The 20990-nt window shown below is 38.1% G+C and overlaps 1 protein-coding gene across 6 annotated transcripts in view; it reads right to left on the bottom strand.

Moving 5' to 3' along the window:
• Nucleotides 1-20990, bottom strand: part of LOC127622129 (SAM and SH3 domain-containing protein 1-like) — a 364650-nt gene that overhangs the window by 7148 nt on the left and 336512 nt on the right. For 5 of the 6 annotated variants that reach the window (XM_052096073.1, XM_052096074.1, XM_052096078.1 and 2 more), the window contains 10 exons: nucleotides 17613-17745; nucleotides 16968-17368; nucleotides 13883-13957; nucleotides 13623-13760; nucleotides 12843-12975; nucleotides 12147-12316; nucleotides 11844-12053; nucleotides 10148-10298; nucleotides 8121-8249; nucleotides 4135-5105 (listed from right to left, as the gene is read on the bottom strand). In XM_052096073.1, the coding sequence (XP_051952033.1) occupies nucleotides 4135-5105; nucleotides 8121-8249; nucleotides 10148-10298; nucleotides 11844-12053; nucleotides 12147-12316; nucleotides 12843-12975; nucleotides 13623-13760; nucleotides 13883-13957; nucleotides 16968-17368; nucleotides 17613-17745 (2511 nt within the window). The remainder of the gene's footprint in view (nucleotides 1-4134; nucleotides 5106-8120; nucleotides 8250-10147; nucleotides 10299-11843; nucleotides 12054-12146; nucleotides 12317-12842; nucleotides 12976-13622; nucleotides 13761-13882; nucleotides 13958-16967; nucleotides 17369-17612; nucleotides 17746-20990) is intronic. The other variant, XM_052096075.1, reaches the window with a different exon arrangement.

Below are 20990 nucleotides of genomic sequence, written 5' to 3'. Positions count from 1 at the left end.
ATATTGCCCATCTCTGACCAGTAATCAATATGAGCGATGCAGAAAAACTAGTCAATGCGTTCATCTCCTCTAGATTGGATTATTGTAACTCACTCTTATATGGTTTATCCACGAAGACCCTAAATCGCATACAATACATCCAAAATTCTGCAGCTAGAGTTCTTAGTTCTAGTAAAAAGTCTGCACACATCACACCCATTCTGCAACAGCTCCATTGGCTACCAATTACTTATCGCATTCAATATAATATATTGTTGATAACTTCAAGGCTCCTCACACACTTGCTCCTCAGTACATCAGTGAGTTGCTTTGCCCTTATATTCCCACTCACACTCTATGGTCTGTTGGTGCAAATTTCCTGTTTGTCCCGAAGTTCAGGTTGTCTTAAATGGGAGGCAGGTCATTTATGACTGTTGCTCCTCTGCTTTGGAATGCTCTCCCACAAACACTTTGGGAACTCACAACCTTCTCCTCCTTTAAAAACATTAAAAAAATATCTTCACTCAGTCAGTGTTATCTCTTGGCTGCTTGTTATGGATTTTTTTTTTTTTATGTATGTGTTATCTGTCCATTTTCAAGAAAGGTGCAATATAAAATAAACGTATTATTATTATTATTATTTAGCATGCCAAATGGCCATATTACTTTCTAAATAAGGGAAATCATGAATATGGGTTTATAGTAATAAACAACAAAGCAGATTTGTTGTTGTTGTTAAGCTCAGAGCAATGCACAACCATCTTTGTGACATAAGCCACAATCCAATTACGCATCCATAATCAATCATCTACTATTGAAAGTGTGTAATTTATGCACAACTAGCAACCAAAAGGAATTGCAAAATGAATGACTGTTTTCAACATATTTCCTGATCTTCCACCTGCCATTGGTCAGTCAAATAGATAGTATGGCCCCAGAATAGAATAAGGTACTTCTAACATTGCAAAATGACTAGTGCTTTTAGTCAATTAAAATTTGTAATCACAATGAATCACATATTTTCTTTCCATGGTTAATTGCAGATTTTGAAAGTGCTGAAATCTGACTCTAAATATACATCTTATCCGGTCAAAATGTATTTATTTCCTTCTTAGTGTAATGATGAGGGTCTGGTGAGCAGAAGTTTAGAACCCAAAAGCAGTATGTTTATTAAATTAAATGAAAACCAAAAGCCATAAAGGGCCAAATGTATGAGAGCTAAGCTAAGCAAACAAAAACGAACCAAAACAAGAAAGAACTCCCCAAACCACAAAGACATCAAATACTGGAAGACAAATGACAGAGAAAACATAAGGGCTATATATACACAGAACTAATTAACTAACTAGACACACCTGTGCGACCTAAACAGGAAACACACAACTTCAAAATAAGAGTTCTTTGGACAAACCTATCAAAATAAGTTCACACATTACACCACATATGTTACACTTAGGAAAGAAAACAATATATAACAATATAATGTTTTATTACCATTTTCCAATTCAAGTAACATGTTTCTCAAAGTCTAATTGTGAGTCTGACTATTGAAAGAACTGGTCCTCATATATGTAGGAGGTTGCATATTCATTACAAGGGGCATTAAATCTCTTAAACTCATCCTCCACAATATTTATTAATCTGCCGGCAGACTGTGGGTATCTGCTTTGTTACAGCAATCGTGAAGCCGCATTTATGATTAGAATCAGGGCATCAGTGCCAGTGTCAAGCACCACATGAAAATTGCTTGCAGAAAAAAATAAATCTAATTTTGCATTTTGGTGATAGTTGAGACTTAGTGTGCTTCTGTGTTAATTAAAATGTGCCTTACTTAGGCTGAAAAATACTTTATTTCTGTCACAAGTTCCATCTAGGCCTGTTTTGTACAACAAATAACGTTAAGAGCTCTTTTCCCCATCACTTTATTGCTGACACTGAATAACTGCTGTGTGTGTGTTGTGAAGTGTGCGTCAGTGTAATGACTCTGGCCATACACATCACAAAGGTTCCCTCCCAACCAGTGTTTATGCTGTATTAACGGTAAATGCGTTAATCGTGATAAAAAAATGAAAGCGCTAAACTTTAATTAATCGCATGAGTTAATTTTGACAGCTCTAAAAATTACACACATCAGCCTTACCATACAAGCATCTTCCTAATTTAGAGATTCATATAATTTCTTGTGCCCAATTGAGGACACATTCGATAAGCTGTTGGTACAGGCAGAAATAGGATTGGCCACCGATAAAAGACACTAAAATTCCAGGCAGTCTGTCCTTGCTTTAAAATGCACGCAGTGGAGCTACTTGTGGTGATAGAACCACACTTTTTCACCTCTGCTCTACTGTGTTCCAGTGGTGGACCTGGCAAAATGTCTACTCGTCTTAAAATTTCCTGAGCCAGGACTGTTGAGGTCAGAAGGTGTTTATACAGCAGCGCTTGTATACAATAGTCTCATAGAACTGATTTGTAGTCAGATTTTACAGGGTAGTTTACACACCAAAGAACCAAGCTGATCTGCGAGCAGATGTTTTATGAATGCCAAACACTCTGTCCATAAGCTACGCCAAAACCAAATCCACTGTCACAACTCTTTCCACCTTGACTTTCCTGCGTGTGTGTGTGTGTGTGTGTGTGTGTGTGTGTGTGTGTGTGTGTGTGTGTGTGTGTGTGTGTGTGTGTGTGTGTGTGATGAGGGGATCCCAGAGCAGGTCCACTGCTATTGCTGGCATGACTGAAAGTAGTCTTTAAGGATTCAGGATATGTGATAGTTATGTCTGCGCTAAGTCATGCATTTAAATTAAAAATAACCAGTGAAAATGAGTTCTGCTTAGCAGTTCATCCTCATGATTAATAACTCAGTTTAAAATGTATGTTCTTCTCAGTTTCTCTTGAAAGGCTTTCAAAATAAATTTAATCACTAATGAAATAAAAAATAATCTAGCCGTGACTTCCAAGAAACAATGGTATGGTTGAGTCAAGCCCGCCTCTGTTAAAGGAATAGTCCACCGAGAAATGAAAAATTCTCATCATTTACACACCCTCATGCAATCCCAGATGTCTTTCTTTTGCAGAACACAAGTGAAGGTTTTTAGAAAAAATATTTCAGCTCTGTAGGTCCATACAATACAAGTGAATGGGTGCCAAACATTTGACCATCCAAAAAGCACGTAAAGGCATTATAAAAGTAATTCATATGACTCCAATGGTTAAATTCATATATTCAGAAGCGATATGATAGGTGAGAAAACAGATCAATATTTAAGTCAAATTTCACTAGAAATTCTTCACCCTGCACAGTAGAGGGCGTATGCATGAAGATTGTGAATCACAAAAAACACAAGAAGAATGTGAAGTGGTGATTGACTGAGCAGGGAGGAAAATTTATGGTAAAAATTGAGTCAAGTCATTTTTATTTGTATAGCACCTTTCACAACACACACATCGTTTCAAAGCAGCTTTACAGAAAATCATGCATTAACAGAAAATTATACTGTAATATCTATAAAATCTTGATTGTGTGGTTTGATTAAATACAATTATGAAGTGTGTATAAAAATAATAATTGTATTTAGAAACCCAGTGAGTAAACCGAAGGCGACTGCGGCAAGGAACACAAAACTCCATAAAATGTTGGTAATGGATAAAAATAACCTTGGGAGAAACCATACTCACTGTGGGGGCCAGTTCCCCTCTGGCTAATAGCATGAATATAATGCCAATATTAATTATTTATGTGCAGTGCAAGTCATAGTTTAAAATAATTACTAAGTAAATGTTAAGGGCCAGTGTTTAAACAAAGATTTTTTAAGAAATGTAAGATTAATGAATATAGATGCATTGTCCTTTGTTAGTTGGCTGATGAATCTGATTCTCACCCACACCTATCATATCGCTTCTAAAGACATTGATTTAACCATTGGAATCATTTGGATTACTTTTTTTGCTGACATATGTGATTTTTGCTGAAGAAAGTCATACACATCTGGGATTTCATAAGGGTGAGTAAATGAAGAGAGAATACAAAATTTTGTGCAAACTATTCTCTTTAGTATAAAGTGCTTAGATTAAATTTCAACTGCACCATGGATCTGAGGATCATTCATGGATAATTTTTGCAATAAAAATGGAATTACAATAAAAATCATAACTTACTTTATCAGAGTATGGCTCTTCTGTGAGGTCAATCCCTTCTGAATGCATCCTTTCCTCCAGCAGAGTCTCCAGGTCAACCATTTTGGCATGAGAGATCTTCCTGTTGAGGGCCACTTTAGTTCCATGGATCTGAGGACATGCAGATTCAGGCAGGTCAGACAACCATGGTGGACTTACAGTTGGTGGAGTTCCAGGCTCAACCGAGGACGCTGGGGTTGATGGGGTACCCTCAGAAGAAGTGGCTGAGGTGTGTAAGGGTTTTGGGAGCAAGTCTGGTGTATTTGGTACTGAATCAGACAGCACTAGTGGAGGCTGGCACAGGCCATTCGGCAGATGATCCTTGGACTTTTTCGCTGGCACGGGAGGTGGAACAGGTGGTTTTTTAGGGTGCGTTCTTGGAGCAGGGCTAGTTGGGGCAGAGGCAGGTTGGCGGTTTGAGGTCTGAACAGCAGGCAAGGGTCTGACTGGGCTAAGAAGCAGCTCTGTGGGAATTGCTGGCCTCTCCATTGACCCAGTCTCTTTTCCAGACTTATCTGCAACCCGTTTTGATTCTACAGAATCTATCTTTACTTCCTCTTTGCTTCTCTGAGGCCTGCCACTTTGGTTCTGGTCCTGGTGTTCCTTCCTCTGATCGAAAGACTGCTCCCAGTGTAGATCCCCCAGAGAATGTGAGCGCTTCCAAGACTGAGGGGTCTCCTGGGGGCCATCTAACTCCTCACAACTACGGCTTACTGGCATGCGTGAGGTTTGTCCTGCTTTGGAGCCCTTTTTAAGGCCAAGGCTTCGTAGACTGAAGCCCTTAATGGACCAGGGCAGAAAGGTCTTGGGGAACTTGCGTTCTTTCTTGGCCTGTTGCTGAAGAGCTTCAGTGGAGTTAGTCACAGGGAGAGTGGGATAGTCTGGTGACTTGTTACCCCCACAATCAAATCCAGACGAACCACGGCTGTGGCGTGATGCCTTACGACTCTTACCTGAAACAGAAAGGCGTGCTTTCACATAAACTCCTTAATTATAAATGATTTCTCCTTGAAAGAGATCTGAAATTATGGATTGTTTTTTGGTAAACCTGAATTCATTAAAGGTTTATGAACTGGAAGTGCTAAGGGGGCTAAGCTACAGTTATTTGATTGGCTCATGTTTGTTTGTGAAAATGAAATCTATGATTGAGTTAAAGAGCTGCACTATTATATTTGAAATTAAACTGCAACAATCTGAAACATTCTAATGAAAGCAGAAAATTTTTACTCAATGTCCAACAGTATAATACTTTCAATTGTGGTTAAAGGAATGCTCAGATTTCAATACAAGTGAACCTCAATTGACAGCATGTGTGGCACAGGGTTTTATTTCACAAATAATAATAATAAATTGTGGCTACACAGTAAGGCACTTAGAATGGAAATGAAAGGGCCAGTCTATAAACATTGTAATCATTATATATGTTAACAATATTTTAGTGTGATAAAATTGCTTACTAACCTTACCTGTATGAAGTTATATCAAATACCTGTATTACAGGGTTTTGTTGTCATGACAACAAATATATAGATATAAGATTAAGATTCAACTTTACTGTCATTGTGCAGAGTACAGGTACAGAGCCAATGAAATGCAGTTGTTTTTGCATATCCCAACTAAGCTGGGGTTACAGCACAGAGTCAGCCATGAAACGGCACCCCTGGAACAGATAGGGTCAAGGGCCCAACAGTGGTATCTTAGCAGTGCTGGGGCTTGAACCCCCGACCTTTCGGTCAGTAACCCAGAGCCTTAACTGCTTAAACTTGCATAGATAAGATTTTATCACACTTAAAATCGTATTATCATGTATAATGTTTACTTCTTTTGGCTATACTTTTGAAACCATGTGCATTATAACATTTATGGACATTCATTGCCTTACTATAACCAGGATTATTGCTTTTTCTTTCTTTCTTTTTTAATAAAAGAGGGACAATTCGAAATTACTTTTTGTGGTAATCAACATTATGCCATGAATGCTGTTGATTGAGCTTAACTTGTATTGGGCCATTGGAACATTCCTTTAACAAAAAAATAAAACAAAAATAATCTGCAGAAACTAGTATGAATTATATAAGCATGGCGTAAGATTGGTTAAATTGACATACATATAGTAACTGCAGTTAGTATATTTGAAATGTGTAATGCAAGTATATACATGTATAAATGTTTACTGAACAGATTAGTCACAGCATTTGTTTTAGCAGGTACCCAAAGGCACACATTTTGAATTTTAGATATGTTTATTGAATGTATAGCATTTTTGTTTTCTTTTCTTAACATTTTATTCTGCTGTCCCCAGGTTAGTTTAGGGTTAATGGTGAGGTGAAGAATGTTGAGAAAGACCACATATTCATATATTTATACATTGCATAATATTCTGCCAATTTTCCACATCAAACATTCATATCTAATGAGTGGAGAGTTAGTGACAGCCAAGTTAGTTAAGAGCCACAACACTTAGATTATTAAAACATTAATAAAAAGTTTATTAACATATAGTTAAAGAATTATTATTCATTAAAATGTACAATGAACATTTATATGCCAGGACTTTTGGAACACGTCCAAAAAAAAAACACAAAAAAAATGAAATGACTGAGAAATTATGCAGATATATGTGGAATGCAGCTGACAGACAGGGAGAGCAGTCCAGAGAGAAAAGACAGTGATGAAGGTGCATTTTAAGCATCTTATAGTATTTTTAGAATAAATTTCCTGGGACATCAGACATTTTTAAACAAAATCAATAAAAAACTTGCTAACAAAGCAGCACAGCCTTAGAGTATGACATGCTGAAATGTTTAAGATAATTGGCGGGGGGATAAGTACAGATATCAGGAAGTGAAAACAGATGGGAAAAAAGTAAGCAGACCAGAATGCTAGAAATCACAAAATGATTTATTTTCCATATTGGCAGATTGCACATATTTCTGATCTGTTCTTATCATTCACACTTATCCACCCACCCACACACAAACACACATAACAATAAGAGGGATCAGTCAGTGTTCTAAGATGCCAGAAGAGTGAAAAAGTTAAACACTGATTTGTTTTTAAAAGTACAGAATGAGACACAGTCCTAACTCTTAGAACAAAATCTAAAAAATAGACTTGATTAGCAGTAGATTAGCTCCTAAACACTTTTACACACTATGCAATATATCACCTTCAATCGCATGTAGCATCTATTCATCCACTATATTCTTCCTCTAAAGTCTTTGCTTTTTTAGGCACATAAGAAATTGTGCAATATGATCAAAACAAACACCACTGACAAAAATAGAGTGATATTTCTTGAAATAGCAAAGGGTGCACGAGAGATGATAAAGTGAGTCTGAAGTTAGCCTGCTCACTGCAGTGGGTTTGCCATTCAGAACATTCTCAGCTCTTGAACTCTAGGCAAAAATACTTTGAGAAAATTGACCAGTATGTAATCCTGCTGTGAGAACAGGCCTTGTGCATATTTTTCTGAGCTACTGGCATACACCGTGTCTCTGTCTGTCTATTTCCTTATTTTTTCCTCAGGCTGTGACTTTTGTTGATTAGTTAGAGATAGGAAGAGCGTGGCTGCCACTGAATGGAATTCTCTCTGCAGGAGAGGAAACAGGACAGCTTTTTGGGAATTTCTCATTTCAAATAGAATTTTCCAATTTCTAATTAAATGAAAGAGCAGGATAAGAGAAAAAAAAAAAGAGAAATATATGATAAAAGAGAATAAGAGAAAAAGCCACAGAAGTTATGATAGAGAGAGAGAGAGAGAGAGAGAGAGAGAGAGAGAGAGAGAGAGAGAGAGTCTTGCGTTAAATCCAGATGTAATGACAGTTTCTCATAGGCTGTTAGGATGCTGAGTCATGGTAGAGAGAAGAGTGGCCCAGAGGTGAGAAGATGGGTGTCATGGCGTTGCTACACTAGGCTGGACATGGTGATGCTGTTGGTATGGAGATGCTAGACAAGCGCCTGGTTACCATTCTCTAGGTTTTCGTTGCTTTCGTAGCAACCAGAGTCCCGTGGAGAGTTGGCCATGAGGCCATGCCCCTCACAGAGGAGTTTCTCCTGTGAGCCAGAGAAGGCGCTGCACTCTGGATCACTGCTACCTATAACACACACACAAAGTTAATTATCTTCAATCTCTTTTTTATAAATGGTGTACACAAAAAAAATACCATAATCTGCAAAAAAAATAAGATTTTTAGAATCGTTTAAGCACCAAAAGTGTATAGAATCATTAGAGATCCTAGGAATGTAACCGTGTTACTATTTTCTTTTTTTTGCACGTCTATAAATTATATTTTTATGATTAATATCTGTATAAGTTTTCTATCACAGGATATCAATCTTCGTTTATTACAAGAGAAATGAGTGCTATATTCATATAAAACAAATACTCTATCACACTGAGTTTGAATGATCAACAATGGTGAATTCTCAGTATTTCATGTGTGTACACATACATATTACACATGCTATTTCTTCCTCAAGGTGGCTCTGTTGTTTCAGTGATTAACTTGATTTATATTTGACATTGCTATTTGATGAAGAAACAATGTGGAAGTAAACTATAGCAAGTGTAACACATGAACAATATATGATGCACAGTTGTGCATATGTTTAGTTGTGTAGCTTATGTTTTGCTTTTGTAGCTCAATGTTTTTTTTTTTGCATGTTGCATCTCATGAAATTGCATTATGAAAGTAATGAATCCTGCTTTAAATTTGTCCTAAATTGTTGCATTTTCTCTTTGATATATATATAAAAAACACATCAAATGTTTTTTTATTCTATTATTTTCGAATAGTTTTTAAAATATTTTGATACTTTGACACTATCTGGGCATTGTGCAAACCCATTTGAGATAAATATAAATGTGTAAGCGTGTTTGGTGAAATTCCCATGCATTTAAGGGTTAAATTGAATTAATTTAAATACATTTTTCAATATATTTTGTAGCTCATTAGATTACCTTTTTTAATCATTTGAAAGCCATAAACATAATATGATGAATGTGTCTGTATGAGGCGTTTATGAGGACTGTGGGGTAAACCTCTGATAGATTGCATGGCTCTGTGCTTGTGTGTACTCACTAGGGCTGCAACTAATGATTATTTTGATAATCGATTAATCTAACGATTATTGGAACAATTATTCGCCGATTATTCTGCTTGTGCCCCAACTTAAAAAGGCTGTATTAAACGTGCTTACTAACAATAAAGAGGCCAAAAACTTTTCAAAATACCTCTAAAAACATTCACTGAATTAAAGGGAAAAGTTTTATTCAATAAAGAAATTCACTGCAAAAAAATCCTGTTGTTATCAAATTTTTTCTCGTTTTCCATTAAAAATTTTCTAAAAATCCTTAACAAGATACATTTACTTGAAGCAACATAAGATATTTAGATTTGCTTTAAGAGAATGTATCTTAAATATATGTGTATTTTGTACATACGTGTATTTTTTGTTACTTGGTTATACTTCTGCGAGAGCAGTAAAGACAAAATATACTTAAATTCAAGATCTATTCTTTAAAAGCAAGTATAAATATTTGAAAATGCTCAGGTGAATGCATCTTTTTTATTTTAACAGATTTTTTGATATTTCTAAAATATCTAATATCAATAATATCTGCTTCCGTATTATTTGAACTTTAATAAAGCTATAATGCATTAAAACTACATTTAAGATGTAAAAAGCTCCAGCTCTGCTTATTCCACAACAAGAGTGCTTCTGTATTTACTTATTTGGTATTTTCGTATAATTCCCTTGTACTCTGCGATCTACATCACCTGAAGCTGTTTGGAAAGTTTAGAGTGCATGTGGACTGTGATGTGTGTAATTCTTGCTCTCCTCAGTCAGACACGAACTTCAGTGCTGCTCTCTCTCACCACCATTAGAGTTTAATGTGATCTCATGTTACGTTAATTGCGGTCAATTGACTATTCGACTAATGAAAACGTTGTCGATAACATCAACTAATCGTTTCAGCCCTAGTACTCACTGTCATAATCTTGCAGTAGTTCTACAGCAGTCAGCAGAACAGCTCGGTGTTGTGGGTCTCTGATGTTGAGTTCATCCAAATCGTCTTCCTCTAGTAACTTAAATGTATCCAGATCCTCATACCCATTAAACAGGAAGGTTGGCATATGCTCCTAAAACACACACACTTATAGTTTACACACAGTGTAGCACACAACCCTTAGAACTAAAAATACACCACACCACCCTGTTAGTTCATGCTTTATGTGTGGAAATGTTTCCAAACTTTTAACTCTTTTGTGACAGCCAAACTATCATTACAGTCTTTTAACACACTGCACTACATTTCACATGAGCCAAACATGATAATTTAAATGGTTTCTATTGTGTGTAACTGTGAGATCTATAATGTGACGTTATTAAGAGATGTAATATAGCAGAAGAATGTGTGAGGTCTAAAGGGTGTGTCTGCTATGTTTGAATAAAACATTTTACTTGCATGATAAACTATCTTTGTCCAACATACTCATGGTTAGTCTGCTTTTACAGAGCTGACTGGCTTTGCACTCTGACATTTACTTACGGCCTTTGCATACCAAATGCTTATTTTCACCACGATTAAGATTTTGAATAGAAACAATAGACTCCTATGAAGTCATTCCCACCTGGAGCTAACACTTGCACGCCAACAAAGCAAGGTTTTTTTTACGGTGAGCGTGTTGATTTTTTTCTCACCTGCCAAAAAAAAAAGCCCTGACCAATAAAATAATAGCTTTGGATCACGTGTCAGAAGCTCTTTGTTTTCCCATATTTGATGCTTAAACCAAACAGAAAAGTACGTTGTTCACAATTTGTACATACTGTACAGTGGTGTCCAAAAGCCTGAGACCACATTGAAAACCTGGTACTCACAACCTAATTTAAACATGGAAATAAGCAAATCGTTTCAATGTTTTTGGAAAATGCAAAATAAAGAAATATAATTATGTGAAACCAAGGGGAAATATTTAAAATTATCCATTATTTCTAGGTCACTAAGTTGTGACAATGATCATGATAGTTGATTTGTATGAATTTTGTTCTCCCTTGCTTCCATGGAAGTACACTAGATGCTTATCACTGCATTCTCATCATGCTGGGACAAAATGTATTGTGGTGGTGGGGGCATAGTTAAGCACTGGTTTGTGAATGGAGAGCGAGATCAGTAGATTGGAACAGTAAGGCTCATCACCTGGCAATGATGGTCTCTAACAGCTGTTTGTCATTGCAGTGTGAGTGGAGACGGTCTTTTAAGAGCGAGCCAGATGCCAGTAAATCAGAGAAAGCTACCCACAGAAGCACACTGAAGGAGCGTGTGCAGAGTTGTGACGAAAAGCAAACTATGTGAATTTATTGTTAAAATAAATGATCTTTTCAGTTTAATTTCACCGCCTCCCACTTCCTCCTTGCACCGCATCCTAAGAACTTTGTTACATAGTTTATCAAGTTCTGCACAGGTCAAGTGAATACTGTCATTAAAAGCAAAAAAGGAGACATACCAAACTTTAAGAAATTCTAAAATTCATTTTAATTTTTCAATTAAGATTTTCACTCAAACTGTAATACAGATAATGTAACTTATGGGGGAAAAAAGAAGCATTTTCACCAGCTGTTTCACACTTTTGGACCCTACTGTTCATCAATAACATGACTACATTTATGTGCAGTCTCTGTCTCACCTTCAGGTTGATTCTCTCCAGTAGCTCCTCTACAGAGGTGGGTTTGGGTGGCCTGCCCTTTCTCCTCCTCCGAACTGCCCGTTTGGGCTTCTCCTGTTCTTCAGCCAGCACATCCACGTAGATGAACTTAAACGTGCCCACCTTATTATTGAGCAGACCCATCCATGTGCCCATGGGTGGCTTACTGATGATATCAATCACATCTCCTCTCTTGAGAGAGACAGAAATAGATGTAGTGAGATCATTACTAATAATTGATTTTATGAGAAATACATTTATTGTTTGTGTGTGTTTGTTCAATACCTTCAGCTTGAGTGAGTCGGTGTCATATGGACTGGGTGTGAAGTCAGTGTGAACTCGTGCTCTACCGCAGAATGGGCCTCTGTATGGAGGCTCTTCATCATCACCATCCTCACTCCTCACACTCTCTCTGTTGCTGGCTGATGAGTCCGTGGTGCTCACTGTCTGTCCACCTGTGTCAAGACAATCAAAATCTTGTACACATAATTGTAAATCTTGTAAACCTAGATTCCCAAATCTAGGTTTATTCCTCACTGGTTCATCAGAGTATTAGGCCCTGCCTAGTTTCTTAAAGTAGTAAAATTACAAACTCTAGGATGAATAATTTCCATTTTCTTACATATACTAAACCTCGATTTTATTTTACATTTTATAAAGAAAATGTTAGTGGTGATTGCCCCTGAAAAACTATGAAATCTGACATTTTCTTCCGTACATATGGCTTGGAACATGGATTAAGTCAATGAGATGATTTTTTTTTGTGGTTGTTGTTTTTATTGTCCACCAGGTAAAATCGTAAGTCTGTTCCCCTAGATGAGTAATAGCAAATCTTCTGTCAACTAGCCCCGTAATTTGAAGCATCATTCATTGTGCAGGTTGAGTTGCATGCCTAAGTTCAATACTAAGGGTTAGGGTACTCCAAAATATGAGCATTTTGAATGGAAGCACAACTAATAAATTACACACAAACACACTTACTCATGGAGCTCTGTTCACTGAGGGAGCTGCGCAGACTCTCTACAGACCCTCCTGCCTTGAGTTTGGGATTCTCTAGAGAGTCTTTGTCTGGCTGAGGTGACTGAGGACAACTGGGCATCCCATCTGTACTAGACTATACAGAGAATAAAAGAGAAAGAGATTACGTTATTCATAAATACAATTCTGACACCACAAAGAATAAAGAAGTTGATGGACAGTGGATGTACATAATATGAACCTCACAAAGAGAGAAGACTTAAAACACTGCTGGGAGAGCATTCTTTTGTGCAACAAAGTAATTCCACTAAGCTGTCACTAGGTGGCAGTACAGCATATTGCATGATTACAGAGGACGAAAAGTTAAGAACAACTGTGCTCTGTTGCCAGCTGAAGTTCTCTCAAGCACACATGAGCTAAACGCTAACACACAAACACTACAGGTCTACCTTAAGCATGCTGAAAGATTTATATATATGTGAATGCGTGCTCTAATGCGCAGAGCACAAAGAGAAACTGAGACACTTAGTGTGTGAAATCTTTTGAGAACAGAATGTGAATACAGTGAGCACATCAGTGAGTGTGTAAGAATTTGTTTCTGTATTCAAGGCCATTGTGAGTGTGTTAAGTTGGAGTGGTTACATAAAGGGATGGTTGAGATGTTGGACCACAGTTTGAAACAAAGGAAGTGGTGCACACATGTGCTACCTTTCCCTGGAGTAGAGGCTGGGTCTCACCTCTGAGCCCGGTATTAAAAATGTAACTCGGTCAATGTATGTGTACCTGTTCGGACAGAGAACCAGTGTATTTCTTGGACATACGCTTCCTCATAGTCTCTTTGACTGATTTGACTTTCTTCCCTAGAGAGATACGGGACGTGGTGGGAGATTTCACTACATCCCTGTATAGAGTCTCCTTCTCCTTGAGCCATAGACAGAAAGACAGCATGATTAAGCACATTGAAAGCCAGCTGATAGTCACAATTTGATCACACATTGCAGCAGCATGTGAGAGCAGCAGAGATCAAGGGGGTGTGTACTCACGCTAGGCTCAGAGTCCGTGTTGACCACATGGAGGGAACGATTAGACAGATCAAATCCTCCAAAACTACACGTTCTCTGCAGGAAAGACGTAATTAATGTAAAGTCACTATTAAATGAATACAGAGAGTGAATCATGAAGTCAAAGCGCAATGATTCATGCTGCTCTTTATAATGGAAACTACAGATTTAAAAATGAACAGCCAAAAGAAATACAGTTTTTTACTATTATGTAAATAAGCTGATGTACTCTTGTAAAAACCTGAATTAAACTGAATTAAAATACTGATAAATATACACTCACCTAAAGGATTATTAGGAACACCATACTAATACTGTGTTTAACCCTCTTTCGCCTTCAGAACTGCCTTAATTCTACGTGGCATTGATTCAACAAGGTGCTGAAAGCATTCTTTAGAAATGTTGGCCCATATTGATAGGATAGCATCTTGCAGTTGATGGAGATTTGTGGGATGCACATCCACGGCACGAAGCTCCCGTTCCACCACATCCCAAAGATGCTCTATTGGGTTGAGATCTGGTGACTGTGGGGGCCATTTTAGTACAGTGAACTCATTGTCATGTTCAAGAAACCAATTTGAAATGATTCGAGCTTTGTGACATGGTGCATTATCCTGCTGGAAGTAGCCATCAGAGGATGGGTACATGGTGGCCATAAAGGGATGGACATGGTCAGAAACAATACTCAGGTAGGCCGTGGCATTTAAACGATGCCCAATTGGCACTAAGGGGCCTAAAGTGTGCCAAGAAAACATCCCCCACACCATTACACCACCACCACCAGCCTGCACAGTGGTAACAAGGCATGATGGATCCATGTTCTCATTCTGTTTACGCCAAATTCTGACTCTACCATCTGAATGTCTCAACAGAAATCGAGACCAGACAACATTTTTCCAGTCTTCAACTGTCCAATTTTGGTGAGCTCTTGCAAACTGTAGCCTCTTTTTCCTATTTGTAGTGGAGATGAGTGGTACCCAGTGGGGTCTTCTGCTGTTGTAGCCCATCTGCCTCAAGGTTGTGCGTGTTGTGGCTTCACAAATGCTTTGCTGCATACCTCGGTTGTAACGAGTGGTTATTTCAGGCAAAGTTGCTCTTCTATCAGCTTGAATCATTCTCCTCTGACCTCTAGCATCAACAAGGCATTTTTGCCCACAGGACTGCCACATACTGGATGTTTTTCCCTTTTCACACCATTCTTTGTAAACCCTAGAAATGGTTGTGCGTGAAAATCCCAGTAACTGAGCAGATTGTGAAATACTCAGAGCGGCCCGTCTGGCACCAACAACCATGCCACGCTCAAAATTGCTTAAATCACCTTTCTTTCCCATTCTGACATTCAGTTTGGAGTTCAGGAGATTGTCTTGACCAGGACCACACCCCTAAATGCATTGAAGCAACTGCCATGTGATTGGTTGATTAGATAATTGCATTAATGAGAAATTGAACAGGTGTTCCTAATAATCCTTTAGGTGAGTGTATATATATATTTTTTTAAATGGAGCAATGGCCTTGACGGCAACATCTTATATTTTTCAAATACATGCGATGCATTACAAATAAATGAAAAGGCTTTCATAATGCATTTTCATTCCACAACTTCCATTCCAGAAAATGGCAGTATCTAAATTGTCCTGTTGTTCAAAATAAACAGATAAGATCAAAAGTTGTAGTATGTGAGGGTGTAGCATGTTCCGTGGAATAAAATCATGCACATAGAGAGAGACAACAAGTAACAAAAACAATAAAAAAAAATGACTACTCTGTATTCATGCCCAGGCTGAATGAGGCATTTCCAACCCACAATGGATAAAAGCATTTACTGATGAAGATCACGGTCATGTTCACATTCACTATGAATGACGGCGAGGATCCACAGATGGCAGGCTCTGCAAAGCTGCCGAAAGAACTTCACATTATCTAATAACTAATCTAACTTCAACCAAATATCACATAACTCTGAGTGTATCAAAAATTAGGATCTTTTTTTGCTGCTCTCCTCTGTCTCCCAAAGACTGTTCACTCCCATTTTGCCCTGACAAATATGACTGGCTACAAGAGACATGGATGATAAATGAAAAGAGAGAAGCTAAGGATGGGGAAAGATAGGTCTTGACTGTAAAGGTATTATCACATTTAATTTCTCTTCTATCTCTTTCATATACATGATATGATACATGAAAACATTGAAAGAGCACAAGCAGTTTAAGGTATTTCTAGCTCTAATAATCACCCCATGGATTAATGAAGATTTTAGAAAATGCATTTTATGATACCGCAGTTCTTATTTCAGAAGCTTAGGTTCTGTTGATCAAGTCTAGGTGATGTGTGTGTGTGTGCAATATGTTTGCCCACAATTACAATATCTCACTCCATTTAATCAATAACTACAGTATTAAAAAGACTTATGAAAAAGAACTCTAGCAGTTAGTCTCTCAATTATATAATTCTATTGTGCAGCTTTGCAGCAGCCTGTTCCTCCAGTGCATCAGAAGGCACTGTAGATCTGCTTTTCTGGCACACTTACAGACTTCTGCTGGATGCGTAAGAGTACCCGCTTGGTGCAGCGATCCATGCTGGATGCCCACTTCCTGTTCGCATCTCTTTCGTCTTCCAGGAGCCAACGCCGGTCAGCTTTGCTCAGTGTGACGGGCCGAACCAGCCCGGTCCAGTTCAAGTGGCCATACAAGCTTCGTTCCACCACATACGTGATGTTGAGCTCACTAACCGCCGTCCTTCCCTTCAGACGCCGGGGCGGAAACAGCCAGCTGCCCACTACTCCGCTCCCACAGCTTTTCCCATTATCCCGGGCCAACGGAAGCTCACGGGTGGGAGGGGAGTTTGGCAGAGTGGAAGAAGGAGCGATGGTTTTCGGAGCATGGCAGGAACGCTGGTAGAGCAAGTGCTTGGTGGAGTACGCGTAGTTTGGGTCAGGTTTATTGCGCTGCCACATGGAGACTGGTGGCCGCTTGGTGCTGTTAATGTCATCTAAGGACACCAGGAGTGGGTGTGGCTTTGGGCGGGGCCTGGTAAGGCCATAAAAAGCATAGACGCTGTCAGTACTTACCCCATGAGACAAAGACGACAAGGCTTTCCGCATCTCTCCGTCTGTCACTGAGCAGGAGACTTTAGCGCTGTCGTCTCGTAAACCTTCCAATTCTGAGAAAGAGGAGCCACTATCCCCCGCTAAACCCAGTCCAGACCCGGCACTGCTCTTGCGTGGTGGGCGGATCAGGCCATGGGGATGTGCGCCGGGGGCCTTCACTAACTTGTGAGCAGGTTTCCAGGCTTCAAGGCTGCTGGTGGAGGGCGAGGTGGTCAGGCTATCAATGTCCCCATCCAGAGAGAGCTGTTCTTGGGCAAGGGAGGACAAAGAGGAGTCTGTGCACAGAGCCGACTTTTTGTGGATCCCTGCGTACATTGCATTTGAATCGTCACATAAAGGGGTTTCATCCAGACTTAGAGAATCTGCAGGAAAAGGAAGATAGAAATGTCTATTAATTTAAATATAATTTGACTTTAAAGATACTGAAAAAGCTCTATCCCATTCACTCTAACTACACCATACAGGCATTATTTAATACCAGTGGAGTCAAGTATAGAAAATAATTGATATCACAAGAACAGATTACTGTTATTACACACTTAAAAAAATATACACAATTTAGCTTTAAGAATTGTTATGACAATAAACACTCTCCCAGCCTCCTACCTTGCCAGCCATGCCTTTTGCCTTCATCCACTTTGATGAGTTTCTTGCGAACACGTCGAGTTGAATTGACCAGCTTGTGAAGCCTCTTGAACTTCACCGAGTCATCCTGCTCATCATCAGACTGCTCCGCAGACTAGAGAGAAAAAACTCAATGTCAGTATTATATTATGTCTGAATTCCTATGAATATAAAGTGCATGATAAACAACATCTTTTCCACATAGACATGAACAAATACAGAGAATAATGGTTTGCACTGGCATGAACAGATTATAGGATGGGCTCTTGCTATTAGGGATATGATATGACTTATCAAAAGATTGTAGGATAGCGTTATGTGTTATGGAGACAAGTTAAGCCCATCAAGCACACAAGTCTTGTTTTTGTCACAGACAAATGAGTAGAAGTAAACATTTGGGGCAGAACAAATCCAATGCTTATTCCAAATAAATAATTCAAATGTGGACATATACTGACCTACTTTATGGCTGTATCACTCACTCACTCACTCACTCACTCACTCACTCACTCACTCACAAACATCTAACATCACAGGATTTGACTGTAGAGGCATTGTCACTTTGCAAAATGTAATTCCACTGTTAATGCTGATAACAGTGACTGAGAGGCATCATTTATAAGTTAGTTCTGTCATATATAGCTGACTTCTTGTGACAAATTTGTCCCCAACATACAGTTAAGGATGGCAGTACAAAGTTTGCAAACTGCCATTGCAAAAATATGCTAAACCATTTTGTTTACTGCAAAAGTACACCACATTATGGGCCGATGCCCTATATCTCTTCCTTCTTTTTACTGACAGGATATAATCTGTACTGGCCATTGGCTATTTTTAAGCCATCAGCAGAGATGGAACTGTTTTGGCCAATTTGAATGGCAAATATATTTGTGCATCCCTGCACACAACACACTTAACTGTTCCACCAAGATGTTGAGCTTAAATGTGATCTGTGTTATTGGAAACCTTAAGCTCAAGCACATACTCAAAAAGACTGTCTCATAGGTTCACCATTGGCAATGAATAATCTTTAGTAATCATTCAAGGCCACAGTGTAAGAGCACGTGACAGATGGATACTAAAATGCCAAGAGTTGTCCAAGTAGAAGAGGCGTTTGTGATGATGACCAAGAAAAACAAGCATCAGACACACAACAGCACAGTTCAAAGAGTTCAAAGGATATCCATCTGGGCTGAGCAGTAAAACTAATTTACATTATAAACAAAAGCACAAATAATATATCTCTTACATGCATGCATGGAAGCACGTCTGAAGAAAAACATTTCTGGACAATGGCATTACAGAAGTACTGGCATGATGTTTAACCACTAACTGCAGTCTACCCTTTAAACAACATGCAAATGTCCCCACAAATACCCACCATAATTTCTGGTATTCGTAAGGACAAGTTTTCAAAGCCACATTTTAAATAAGAGAAAAATAGGAAACAACAGAACGAGCAGAGAAAAAGAGAATGACATCCAGAGATTTGTCCAGTAGTGTCCCACCGTGTCCCAGAAGCATTAGTGTCCTCATGTCCAGGATAGATGTTAGAGTCCATAAAAAATTAAAAAAAAAAAAGAACACTATGACTCCATCTCTTGCAGTCAAACACAAACTGTAAACTGCTTTTTGAAGAAAAATCTGCAAAAATCTGGGTGTTTGGGAGCGACCGTGGTAAAAGGAGTGATTTTTTTTAAGACCGGAAACTTTGCGAGGTCTGCCATATGACCTCTGGACATCCTTAACGATCGTAAGTGGAGAGAAGGAATGTGGGCAAGAGAGAAGAAAGGCTGATCTTGATGCAGTTCATTCATATTTGGATACAGTACGTCCTCTGTATTAGCGTCTGGTAAAACTGATCCCACATCTGCTAAATCCAACAGAACTTTGATGGATCACTATATTAAATGTAACTGACATTGATCTGGTGACAGTGGAACCCATGTACATACAGTGAGGTTTTAGTGTTCCGATTAAGACTAAACTGATCTCAGATCAGGGGTGTCCTGAGAGAGAGCTCTGCTTTCAGAGTGCTGCCAGTCAGTTTAACCATTAACAGACTAGAGCTGACCCATTTCCATTTATAAATAGGATATCATCAGACCAGGGGCCACGAATCCAACACAGATCGAGATTCAGTTTGCACAGATTGAGAAGTTCTCTGTTTTTAGAGGGTTAAAAGACAGGCAGAAGCAAATGTGTGTCTTTTTAAGAAATAGAGTCTCAATGGTACAGAGATACAGGGCCTTTATACGGGTACATAAGAAGGAATGGCCGGGTCATATTTTACACCAAAACAAAAGAATAATAAAGTACATTTTGCACAAAGAAAATTAAGCCTATTTTTTGGACCATTAAGATTTTTTTATATGGTGGCAATGTGGTCTAAAAGGTCATTGACAGATAAGGTTATCCAAGGTGTTAAAATGAGAAATCATTTAAAACCTAGTTTAAAACACGTGTAAAGTTCTCAGAATTGTAATCTTTGTGTCCAATTTAGATTCGTAATTTTTTTTTTTTATCTTTATAGCATTTTCTACAATAATATTTAAAAATGTCATGTGGTGCAACCATCAAGTAAAAAGTATAGCTAATAATACTTTCTTTGCACCTTGAATCCACGAGAGTATAAACAAATTCATCATTAATTTACAAAAAGTTTTCAGATACATTTTTCAAGGTATTTTGATGTTTTTTTAAAACTTCACACTCAGTCTTGAGGTTTCCGCTCTGTTTTATGGTCAACATAAGCAACAAAATAACCACCTACATGTTGGTTTCACCAAATGACTTTGATTTGGTGGAGAAAAGCATTTTAAAATATGAATCATATTTGAAAACACATTTGTTTCACTGCTTAATGTTTTTTAAGAAATAACAATAAAAGATTATTCTGCACTAGTCTTGCAAACATTTCTTTTTTTTACTGTCTCTGGACACAACATGACATTTTTTTACTTAAAGCCCCACAGAACATACACATTTGACTTGAAAATATTATCACCATAGAAGTGGTGTATTCAAGTAAATTCAAGTTTGTGTAAATAGTTTTTACTTTATGCATTTTTAATTTAATAGATCTGGAAAAAAATGTGCATCACTTCATTGACCATTAGGACACATGGCCATAATTTGCACCCGTTACCCTCTGTAATTGTATTTTATGATGCATTCTGTGAAAATAATCCACATTATGATATGATTTGAATTTTTCTTTTTTTTCTCACTGTCACAGACACACAAAAAAAATTCTACTCCAATAACCGATCTAGTAAAGGAAGTTTGGGCTGTTTATGAAACATGCTTAGTGTTGTAATAAAGTAGTTCTATACACAAGTGTTTTACGGGAGAAATGCT

This window comes from Xyrauchen texanus, chromosome 28, assembly GCF_025860055.1.
Source record: "Xyrauchen texanus isolate HMW12.3.18 chromosome 28, RBS_HiC_50CHRs, whole genome shotgun sequence".
NCBI classification, from domain to species: domain Eukaryota; kingdom Metazoa; phylum Chordata; class Actinopteri; order Cypriniformes; family Catostomidae; genus Xyrauchen; species Xyrauchen texanus.
This window is presented reverse-complemented; position numbering and strand designations above follow the sequence as displayed.